The sequence below is a fragment of the Arvicanthis niloticus genome, chromosome 6 (assembly GCF_011762505.2).
Source record: "Arvicanthis niloticus isolate mArvNil1 chromosome 6, mArvNil1.pat.X, whole genome shotgun sequence".
Lineage (NCBI taxonomy): Eukaryota > Metazoa > Chordata > Mammalia > Rodentia > Muridae > Arvicanthis > Arvicanthis niloticus.
Window position 1 is genome coordinate 49026989 of NC_047663.1, and position 10913 is coordinate 49037901.

Here is a 10913-nt window from a genome sequence, read left to right on the forward strand (position 1 = left end):
TGGAACAACCTGGGGAGGGGCGGGACTGTAGCACATGGGCTCCATCCCTGGAAGGTTGGTAAAAGATCCACTCTTTGGAGACTGGTGTGTCATATATCATGGCTTGTTTATTAAAATATTGGTGAAAAAAAATAGTCTCTAGGGCTGCTGACGGCAGGGAAACAGCACACACACTCAGGGTGTCTGCACTCTCCTCCTGACCACTCTCCTTTTCCTGACCCCACTCTGTAACAGGCTGGGACTCCTGCTCACCAGAGACAGCCGTGCTCGTGCTCTTTTCTTCTTCGGCAGGGCAGACTGGGGGGACTTTGTTATAACCTCCTTTGTGCTGAGAGCCTTCTGATGTTTTTTGCTTTCAGGCTCTATAGGGGACACAGGAGTGGCTCCATTTACTTGTGACAGCTTCTCTTTTTTCTTCTGCAGTTTTGGGGTCTTGGCAGGGGTGCTAGGGCTTAGGGTGGGGTTATTGGGAGCCGGACTCTTGGCTACAGTTATCCCATTCATCTGTGACGGGGTGCTGGCCTTCCTCTTCCTTTTCTTCTTGCCTGTGCTGGGGGGCTGGTCTTTACCAGTGGCAGCAGGCACAGCACCTTCTGTCACTGCATTCTGCTGGGATGCAGCATTCTTTTCTGGTGTGACGCCCTCAGATTTAAGTTTCTTTCGCTTCTTGGTCTCTGGCAAGAATCCCTTTTTCTTCCGCTTTGTGCTAATGGGGCTCTGGGTGTCACTAGGAATATCCTTGGCATTCTTCTTTTCTGACTTTGGACGCCTGTAAGGAAGAAGAATACAGAGTGTAGAGTGTGAGTGTGCAGTGCTGGTCAGAGGGAGGGTCCTTTTAGTCACATCCCCAATGCTGGTCCCTCTCCCAGAACATACTGGACTCCTAGCATCCTCAGGGCCTGCCAGTAGAGATCGTAGAGGCGATTGGAGCCAGATGAGTGATTCCCCTGCTGCAGGCTTTGCTGCAGCCTCTGCTGCTTGCTCTGAAGCATGCCCAAGAAAGCAGTGAGGTCCACAGAGAGCTTCTGCAAGGGAAAGGCAGGCTGGAGTAGCAGCGGCAGTGACCAGGCCTCTCGCCAGCATTCTGGTCTTCCCACTGGCTACTGGCTCCTGCCCTTAAGTCACTGGTCCCTCAGTTGTGGAGGAAACAAGGGCCCCTAGCACTGTTTCTCTTTTCACAGCCAGGAGCCTGGGTCTCTGCTTCTGTAGTTCCTCATCACCCCCAGCTGCCCAGCTGCAGTGGCCCCCTGGCCCTCATCCTGATGCCTCGTGAGTAACTCTTGCCCCTCCATTCTGAGCCTAGAACCGCGCCCTCATCTCTAGCTCCTCCCACTGATTACTACCATCTCTCCCATTTTCTTTCTGGCACAGTGACGCGGCCTCCCTCCCAATCCACCAGGTCCACTAGCATTTCATCTTTAAAAGGCCAGATTCCTCCCCTTGGAACCTCCATGTGGCTTCCAGGCCACACACCTCTGGTGATCTTTCCCCGGGAGGACTGTCAGAACCCTGATATGCTGTCCATTCCACCTAGGGCACTGATTCTTGGGCAGCTGGCTTACTTACCTCATGATTGACTGTCCTGAAGAGAGTGTTCAGCAGCTCCAAGATGGATACCTCCCTCTGGTGCTCCCCCTTGCTCTGTGCCTCCCCAAGAGTCTGCAGGGTCTATAGAGAAAGGACAACACTGAGGCACTCCTGAAAATAGCCCAAGGCCTTTCTACATCCTACACATAACAGTGGCTCAGGGGGAGGTTCATGGGTGGGGGCTTCACAGCTATTACCTGGGTGACCTTTCCCAAGAGTTGGCTAATCAGCTGCTCCCACTCAGGATCCTCAAAACATACTCTCAGCTCCCGTGCAGACAAGGTCTTCTGGAGCAGCAGGCATGCCTGGGCCTGCATCAAGGAGAATGTGGTCAGCAGGAACCCCAGTATGTCAACTCAAGGCTTAGGAGCCCACACAAGCTTAGAGGCGGCTGCCTGTGCTAGGCCTTACAACCATCAATTCCTCTAAGTGGGAAAAAGGCTACTGAGGCCTGGAGAGGCAGTGGTCCCAACTGGATAAAAGCAAGATCAACCTCTAGCCTGCCTGATAGCCCTGGCATCTAAGCTGACAAGGGATGCCCTCTTATGTAGGCCAGAGATAAAAGTCTCAGCAAGCTGGAGGCCTTGGGCCAGACAGCAAGGTTCCTTCAGTTCCTCTGTGGTGTGAGTTACAGCACTTGAGCACAGCCGAGGTCAGTAAAGCAGCACCTCTTAGGCTTAAGTGAGAAGACTGTACAGGTGTTTCAGACAAACCCTTACCTGATGGCGGGCCCGAGAAGGGCCAGCCACATGCTGGACGAGGATGGGGAGCAGGTTCTTAGAGATCACCTAGGGGTTGGGGAAGGACAAGAGGCCATTAGCTGGGGACTGGGCTGGGCAGAGTTCCCAACAGGCAGGCTGGCTCCCATACTTACCGGGTATCGGGAGAAGAGGCTAAGGAACATGGGGACTGTGAGCGGGCTGTTACGCTTGGTCAGAAGAGATTCCAATGATGCTGAATACACCCGGGTCACAAAGTCCAAGTTCAAGCAACTAGCAGTCTGGTCCTGGTGAGAGAGCTGGGGTCAGACTGGGAGCAGGGGGAAGGCTGAGGGAGAGTCCTGGCAAGGGCTGGCCCTGGCTTACCTCTGAGTCCTTGGGCTCAGCCTTGGTGTCAGCTCCCTGTAAATCCTGACCATCTTGGTGCCTCTTAGTGGTGTTGCCCTTGAGGACCCGCAGCAAGTACAGAGAGGCATTGAAGTAGTAGAGGGCGACAGAGGCATCGGCCTGGTTGCCAGCCTGCTGCACAAGCCTCTCCACCTGGGCATGCAGAGCCTCTGCACAGGGCTCCACCTCGTGGCAGTAGCGCCGGGCACGACACAGATGGTGCCTATGGGCAGGAAAGGCAAAGCTGGTTAAAAGGTGTTTCTCTACTTTGCTCTGTCATGCACAGTAAGAAGAGCAGTCCCATTGCACAGGTTAGGAAACCAACTTAGAGATGGACAGAAACTTGATGCCTCAAACTGCCCCACCTCTCCCATATGTATCTGTCTTGTGGAACAGTGGCCTCCGACCTCTGTAAAGAAAGACAAAGTTCTATGTCCTCAGAGATGGAAACAGAGTGGGCTTGTCAGAATTCCCAACTATTCTAACACCGATGGCTGGGATGGGACCAGATCTTCAGGACCCCTACTCTACTTGGGTGCTGCACGTGTGAGAAAAATGAAAAGGTGGAATCAAGGGCTATGTGTTCCCTGGGGTAACTCATGCACACTCACATGAAGATGCGGGCGGTCTTGTGCAGGAGGTCCTGCTCCTGCTTGGTGGAGTCTCTGCTGCGCATGCTGTGCTGGATGATGTTCAGCAGTGGCTCAAGTAGTTCCAGAATCAGGGGATGCTCAGGCTGCTTGGTCACCAGCACCTCGATCAGATCTAGTACCTGTGGACAAAAGGCTGAGAGTCAGCCCATACACAACATGAGAGAAGCAGGAGCAGCTCAGGGTGCCTGGCAACTACCTGCAGACTCACCCTGATCTGGAAGTCCCGTCGGAGCTTCTTCTCCTTCTGCAGCTTGTTTTTCTCCTCATGCCGGGCCTGGATGCGCATCTTCTGCTCTGCAAATAGGCTGGCCAGGTTCTGGTCCAGGGCCATCATGGCCTCATCCCCAAGCTCCTCATCCTCATCCTCGTCCTCTCCACCCTGAGACCAAGAAGCAGAGCCATCAGCCTACCCTTAAGTGGGCAGACAACCCCCTCTCTCTCCCCTGGGCCCTGCTCACCAGTGCATTCCCAGCTCGCAGCACTTCCATCAGCTGCTGACGGAAGCCTGGGTCCACATCCTTGTCACGGTCCTCCTCTTCACTTTCTTCCCCAGCCTCACTGTCCACGTCACTCTCTGAGTCTTCATCCTATGGGTGGGAGGAGTTAAGGCACCTTTTTGATGACACTGTGCCTCTCTCCAGCCACCAGCGCGACCTTGGCCTTATGGCTAAGTACCTCTCCATGCTCCAGCCGCTTCTCATCGGCGTCATCGGTGACCACCACATTGTCATCCTCATCCGTCTCAGGGTTGAGCACCTGAGGATGAAGTCCCAGACCACTGTACTTGCTGCCCCGACTTCATACTCTCTTTAGGTCACCCCTGCAAGTCTCTGCTATGTTGGTCAAAGGCCCCCACCACCCCAGGGAGGAAAAGAGGAGTGTCTTTTGAACAGGCTGTGGGGATGGCCTGGGGAGGGTGGCATGTAGCATTTTGATGCTGCAGAGGTATAGAAGAGGAAGATGTCACACACTCCCACTACATCTCAGTGGACCCATCTTCTAATCTATTTCTCCAAAGGCCCCAACTCACAGCCAGGATTAGCTGCAGACCACGTGGAGTAAGGTAGGGACAAATATGACCAAATACACTCCGGACCACCTGGCGCATCAAGTTGCTGGGCTGGGCCAGCAAGGACAGCAAGATCTCCACCATCACCTCCACCCACACTGGCTCCTGGGAGGCTACAAGAGGGAAAGCAAATTTAGCCTGAGCAGGATAAAGATACCCTGGTTACCCAACCTGGCCAGGAGCAATGACACACCTCTGGCTCTGGAGCGTGATCGGCGGGGCTTCTGCTCCATGCTTTTCTTGATACAAGCCTGAATGTCTCCGAGAACATCACAGCTTTCTGCAGGGGACTATGGGAAGAACAAAGCAGACATCAGAGAGGAACTGAAACCAGAGTCCTTAGGTGTGTCTGTCAGGTCACCCATACCATTCACAATGTGTACCTCAAGAGCCTTTTCACAACCTGTGTGTAGGAACAAGACCACAGAGCCTAAGTTCCCTATCAATGCCCAGTCAAGGCTGAAAAGAACACCCAGGGCTACAGGACTAGCAAATCCCAACCTCACAATGTTGGGCTAACCTTGTATTCATTCACAAAATAAATCTGTTAGTTGATAAACAGAGAGGGAGACAGTGTGGTTCTAGAGGGTGATACAACTGGCAGAATGTGATATATTAGGAAGCTGGTAGGATACAGAGTCTTTGCTGGGGAACACTACTAGCTTCAGGCCTGACTGTCCCTTGCTTGGGGTTGGGGGAAGCCCCGAGTTAAATATAAAGCACTGGGCCCCACTTCTAAATTACAAGTGTCCTGTGTATCAAACTGGCCTCCCTCCTGTAGGGGGCAGCACTTTCACATCCATAACTTTCAATCAGTAAATCACAGCTGGAAGGGACTGTGGGACTGTCAATCTCAGCCACTGGAGGTGTGGCCCAAAGCAAAGCTTCTGGTACCTGCAAACACAGGACAGGCCTCCAGGGAAAGCCTGGGATGCTGGCTGGTTCTCACGTGGATGGAGTGGGTTAATTTTTCCCCTTGAGTTATAACTTTCATGCAGGACTGGGTTGGCTTAGGAAATCCAACTTCAACCTCTATGTCCCACTGCCCCCAAAGCCACTGAGTGGGGGGAGCTCCACAGTGCCTCAGAACTCCAGGTTCCACGCCTTTCTCTACAGACCACAATACCTTGAAGAGGTGGAGGCCCACTAGAAGCAGCAGGTGCTGGAAGGCAATGGCCTTAGTCTCTGAGGAGCAGGCCTCTAGCTCCTTCAGAGTACTCATCATCTGGTCCCAGGCCTGACGCTGCTGTGTTGTAAAGGGTGTCACACTGGTTACATTGTGGTTATGGTTCAACAGCATGTCTGCCAACTGCACCAGGCGGTAAGTCCAGGGCTTCTTATTTTCAGCCAGGTCTGGTGTCTGCCTGAACTTCATACTGAGGGTCTGCAGTAGGCTGGGTAAGAGGAAGGTAGGATTCACAAGACAGCAATAGCACACCCAACTTCCTCTGACTACCCTGGGATTCAGCCCCACACCCCAGGCTCACTGACCTTGTTCACAGCTCAGAAAAGAAGTGTCCCCATCTCCTGGGTAGCCCAGACCTACCTGAAGAAGGCACTGACAATGACCCCACGGTTGCGGTCGTCCAAAGGGAAGGAGAACTGCTGCTTTGTCTCTGGGATCTGGGGCGTAGCCTTCTTTGTCTTAAAGAAGGCGTGAAAAAAGCAAAACCTGCGAGCAAACCAGTAGCAGCATGGCTAGACATCCCTCAGCTGTACCACATAAGGGCCATTTCTCTAGTTTGATCCTCTGAATACAAGTAGGCCACCTGAGATCAAGTGGGGAAGCCAGAGTTGCACCTCTGGAGCCAACAGATGCTGGCTGTGGGCAAAGGTCTGCTACAGATCAAGTCTGAACCTTTGTGGTTCCACAGCTGTACACTTTCCTGGTCTCTTTCCTTCATTGGATAATATAACCCACAGATCCCCTCCCTATGCCTATTCTGTACTAACAACTTAACCTGAAGGCTTCTGGCTCTAGGGGAACCCAAACAAGAGGCCTAGTTTCATAGTCATGCCACCCACATGGAGTGTCCCTCACACACCTGGCTATTTGCTCCACCACAGCGTCATCCTTCTCCAGGTGCAGATGATCCACAAGGCTGACCAGGCGGTGGATGATCCACTTCCGGAGCCGGAACACAGCTCGCTCAGGCCTGGAAGCAATAGAAGCCGAGTGCTCCTTTGCCCTGGGTCCACCCACACCCTGCCAATGTCCACTCAAGAGACACCAAGGCTACCCCCAAAAGCTAACTTTCCTCCTCTCCTGGCTCTAGTTTGAAGCCATTCCATTCAAGGCTTTGGGCTCCTCAAAGCTCTTGACACCTGCTACTCACACATTCAAGGAGGCATCCTGAACTCTCTTCTGGTTGGCAGTGCTGAAGTCAACCAAGGAGTCCAGGTCAGGTTGCAGGAACATGTTCCGTAACCAGGCCACATAGCTCTGCAGGGCTTCAGTATTCAAAAACTGTGTGACACGCCAGAAGGTAGGCATGACAGGGAGACCTTGATTGGTGATGGCTGTGAAGGCCACCATCATAGTAAACTGCCGCTTAGGGTCGTCCTGGCATCCTTCTAGGAAGGTACCCACATATGTACTTATTTCTGGGATGAACTTGAACAGGTTTTGGGGCTGCAAGAGATGAGCATCAGTTTGGGTTAGCACAGTGAAGAGGCAGGCACCACCACCACTTTTCTACCTTTCTCTCTAGAGATTGACCCCAGGGCTTCCCCACACCAGTTACACAGCAAGGCTGTGCCTAACTTTGGCACAGCTCCATCAAGGCCTATCCTTCATCCCTCAATTCACCCCCAGCACAGGATTATTCCCAATTCTCCCTCCAAGATGGAGGACAAGATGTTTTCCTATAAGTCCTGATAGATAGGTGGGTGGCTCAAAACCCACCTGCTTTCTGACAACCCTCTGTACAGGGACCCCACCATCACTGTCTTACAGGTGCTAGGCACAAAATGCAGAGCACACAGGGGTCAATAACCACTCCCCTCAATGTGACAACCCCCCCACCCCCCGCCAGCAGTGTTCCAAAGATGGCTGGCTGGGCTGCTGGTGAGTGGGCCTCAGGACAAAAGGGTCTGATCGTGTCTTCAGAGGAAGAACCACTGCCCTGGCCCTGTGGGCAACACTGACCCCACGGGAAGAAATGCCTACCTTAGAAATGACCATGACCGCCCTGGCCCTGTGGGCAACACTGACCCCACGGGAAGAAATGCCTACCTTAGAAATGACCATGTTCTCCCCAAAATGGCGGATCAAGTCTCCTCGCATCACCAACTGCAACTGTTCTTCTGAGAGAAGCGGCAGAGATGCACCCAGTAGGCGGAAACACATGTAGCTAAGGAGGAATGGGGCAGAGCCTGGTCAGGGCCCTGTTCATTTAGAACCTGTTCAGAACAGGTCCCACTTAGGCTGGAGGAGGGGGGAAACCAGTGTCACACACACCTGGTTGTCCAAGATGGATTCTTCAGCAGCCCCCCCTCCAAAACCTCCTTCCAGAACAGTTCAAACTTGTTCTCCTTAAGTGCCAGGCGGAGCAGCTCCAGAGCCACGTCAGGCAGCTTATGCTCCTTCTTCACAGAGTTGGCTGCGGCCTTCAGTATGTTCACCAGACTAGAAAGAAGGCAAGGGGATGCAATAAACATTATCCAAAGGCTAGAGTGCAGGACACCCCCAGTGAGAGCCCACTCACAATCTCCTCAAACCTGGGAATGTTGTCTGCTGAGAGCAGGTCGACCGGGCCGATCAGTGACTCGAGCTCTGTTGGCACCCTCTGCCGAGCCAAGAGGAAGAGCTCCAAGTACTTGGGAGAGCTGAGGATCACATTCATGTCACCTTTGAGGACCTTTGGCAGGATCTCCTGGAACATGGACTCTGGGACCTGGAGTGGGGGCACAGGTGGAATATGGTTTTCCTGGTTTTGGTTTCTCCTTCTGGGTCTTGTTCTACCCACGGGTTTCTGATACCCCACCAGTCAGCCAACTTGCCAAGCATCAGACCCGTAAGAAAGCACTGCTCCCCCAAGCCCCAGCATCCTATTGATGGCTAGCTGCCCTGAGGACTACATTTAAAATCACTGCTTTCTGTTTTGTAACAGGACTAGCCTGTTTCATATACACAGGGTCCTATGTGAAGAGCTGCAACTTGAATTCTGATCCGTCTCCATTTGTGCCGAAAGGACAAATCAGAGATGAACTAGTGGCAAATGATTCTAGATACAAACGTGCCTTGGTCTCCCAAGTAGGATAGTGCAGACCCAGGCTTGACCAAACTACGACAAATGTACTCAGATTGTCTTCTACACATTCAGGCATTGACAAGCACTAAACACTGTTTCAGACCTACACTATCCACACAAAAGCCACCAGAGAGGGTTATGGCAGATGTGAAGTACCTAACTGAGATGTGCTGTGACTCTGAAAGACATGCCAGATTTAAGATATTTGGTGACAGGAAAAAAAAAAAAAAAGCACAAAGCTCCTTCTACCAGTTGCACGGTCAAACCATCTGTCCTAACGTTTCTGTGTGCTAACCCCAATCTCCTCAATGTTCCCCAAACCAGAGAGCATGATCTGTGATTCTCTCTACCTGGGAGAGGATGTCCACCAGAGCCTTTATTGGCTGCCCCTGTAAGTGGTTGTGGTGATGGGACAGGATCTTCAGCAATTTCACCGACTTCACCAGGGCCTCTTTGTCCTGGTATCCATAGAGAGCAGAGGATGAAGAGCAGGGCATGCTACTGTCTGTTCCCCTCCAACCCTAAACAGTCCCTGTGCCCAAAACTCCTACCTTCACTAGGCGGCCCGACTGAAAGAGGGCTAGCACTCCAAACAGGTTTGCAAACAGAGTGGGTCTCATCATTGCCTAGAAAAATTCCAAACACAGGTGAAGAGGGTTCCTCCCATAGCTGTCAGGGGCAGGCTGTCTGTCTGGAACCACACGCACCTTGTTCACTGCTTGCAGACTGTATTTTTCTTGTATCTGACTCAGGATGTCACACAATGAGATGTCTTCAAAAGACTGCAACAGCTGACAGCAAAACCAAAAAGAGCTCAGGAGTGGCCAGGAGACATCAAAGCAGACCAAGTCAACTTCCCTTCTTCAGCTTTCCCCAATATAATGTTGGCCACTCCTCCCATACCTCACAAGTGCTGCGGATAGTCTGATGTTTTCAAGACACCAAATCTTACATAGCTGAGCTCCACCTCCACCAAGGCTTTGGAAGGCCTAGACTGCTTCTGTACCTCTTGGAGAAACCCATCTTATCCACAGACCTTATTCTGAGTTGCCTTGAGGCTGACTCTACGGCTTAGTCTTCATTGCCTTTCGTTTGTACAAATTTCTATGTGGTCTGTCATCAGCTGCCTTCCTAACCTGGAGGGGCTCCCCAACCTTGCAGAAGCCAACCTCAAAGCTCACTACTTCCAGTAACTGTAGCTAATACATGTGTAGCTGATAAACGTGTTTCAGAAAGAAAACGTGTTCAACTTTCCCCACCTGCCAGGACTTTGTTGTAGATAGGCCATGTTTCGGCACTTCCTCCCACCCATGTAACGATGCCTGCATCCCATCTGAAGTCTCTCGGATTTCTCCTTACCCAGCAGCTGCGGTGCCCCCCTACCCTTAGACTCCACTCTTTGCCCAGCGAGACTGTGCCCTTGCCAGACGCACTGCCTCACCTGTGCCAGCGCCAGACTGTAGCAGGGCCTAGCAGCTTCTCGGCCCACCCCAAGCCCAGTGATTAGGCGCTTCAGGGCATATTTCATCTCCGAATCCTACGGAACCAAGAACATTACTCGTGTTCAACAGTGATCTAAGGGCCCACCTCTCCCCCCTCCCATCCAGAGTAGCGACTGGGCCCAGGCTCCTCCATCATACACTCGGCCTTGTGCGCAAGTACTCCAACAACTTCTCCGTAGCCCGAAGCCGCGTTTCCTGCTCCGGCTTGGCGATGTCCCAGAAGAAGTCCAAGAACTCGCGGCTGTGCTCCAACAGGCTGCGGCGGTCGCCTTGCGGCGCTTCTGCGGTAGACGCAGGCTCAGCTTTCGCGGGGCTCTTCATCTCCGCCATGCTGAACCAAACACGTGGGATCGGAAGACAGTCTCTTCCAGGTCAGGTCTCCGCGCGTGCGCACTGGGACGTCAGATTAGGGGCGGGGCCTAGCAGGTTGGGAGTGAAACGCGTAGGGACTCGCCTTTTCCGTACGGTCTTGAGTGCAGCAGCGTCCTCCGCTCGCGCATGTGTAGAGGCTGCCGTTTTGGTCCCTTACGCTGGCGGAGTTTCTGACGACCCGCATTGCAAACAAATCGATGAAAGAGCCGTAATATGGTCTCTTTCCAGACCTGAGTCTGCTCGCGACCCGTTTTGAGACACCGGTGCAGCGGCTATTCCGCTTCTGTGGGCTTCCTTTCTAGTGGGAAGAGATGATTAATGAACAAGTAGCCAAATACATTTAAAACAATAATTATGAGGAAAATAAGGAA

General features: G+C 52.7%; 1 protein-coding gene across 1 annotated transcript; it reads right to left on the reverse strand.

Annotated features, from left to right (window-relative positions):
* Positions 1-87: 87 nt before the first annotated feature.
* Mybbp1a (MYB binding protein 1a) lies at positions 88-10733 on the reverse strand. Its single transcript, XM_034504579.2, has 25 exons — positions 10309-10733; positions 10110-10205; positions 9376-9459; positions 9220-9294; positions 9019-9126; positions 8136-8311; positions 7876-8043; positions 7651-7768; positions 6752-7047; positions 6461-6571; positions 5962-6087; positions 5542-5809; positions 4609-4705; positions 4377-4528; positions 4022-4102; positions 3805-3933; positions 3555-3725; positions 3305-3465; positions 2673-2916; positions 2462-2593; positions 2307-2375; positions 1785-1898; positions 1567-1668; positions 877-1025; positions 88-769 (listed from the first exon to the last, which is right to left on the reverse strand). Exons 1-25 carry the CDS (start codon positions 10498-10500, stop codon positions 175-177), a joined length of 4014 nt encoding a protein of 1337 aa, XP_034360470.1. The 5' UTR covers positions 10501-10733; the 3' UTR covers positions 88-174.
* Positions 10734-10913: the final 180 nt, after the last annotated feature.

Bases quoted from the DNA above. Each gene is read 5' to 3' on its own strand.
- Mybbp1a (XM_034504579.2), bottom strand. From the start codon at position 10,500: ATGGCGGAGATGAAGAGCCCCGCGAAAGCTGAGCCTGCGTCTACCGCA. The intron at 7,048-7,650 runs GTAGGCATTTCT...CATCTCTTGCAG, and splicing joins AGAACATGGTCATTTCTAAG to CCCCAAAACCTGTTCAAGTT. The intron at 3,466-3,554 runs GTGAGTCTGCAG...TTTTGTCCACAG, and splicing joins GACGGGACTTCCAGATCAGG to GTACTAGATCTGATCGAGGT.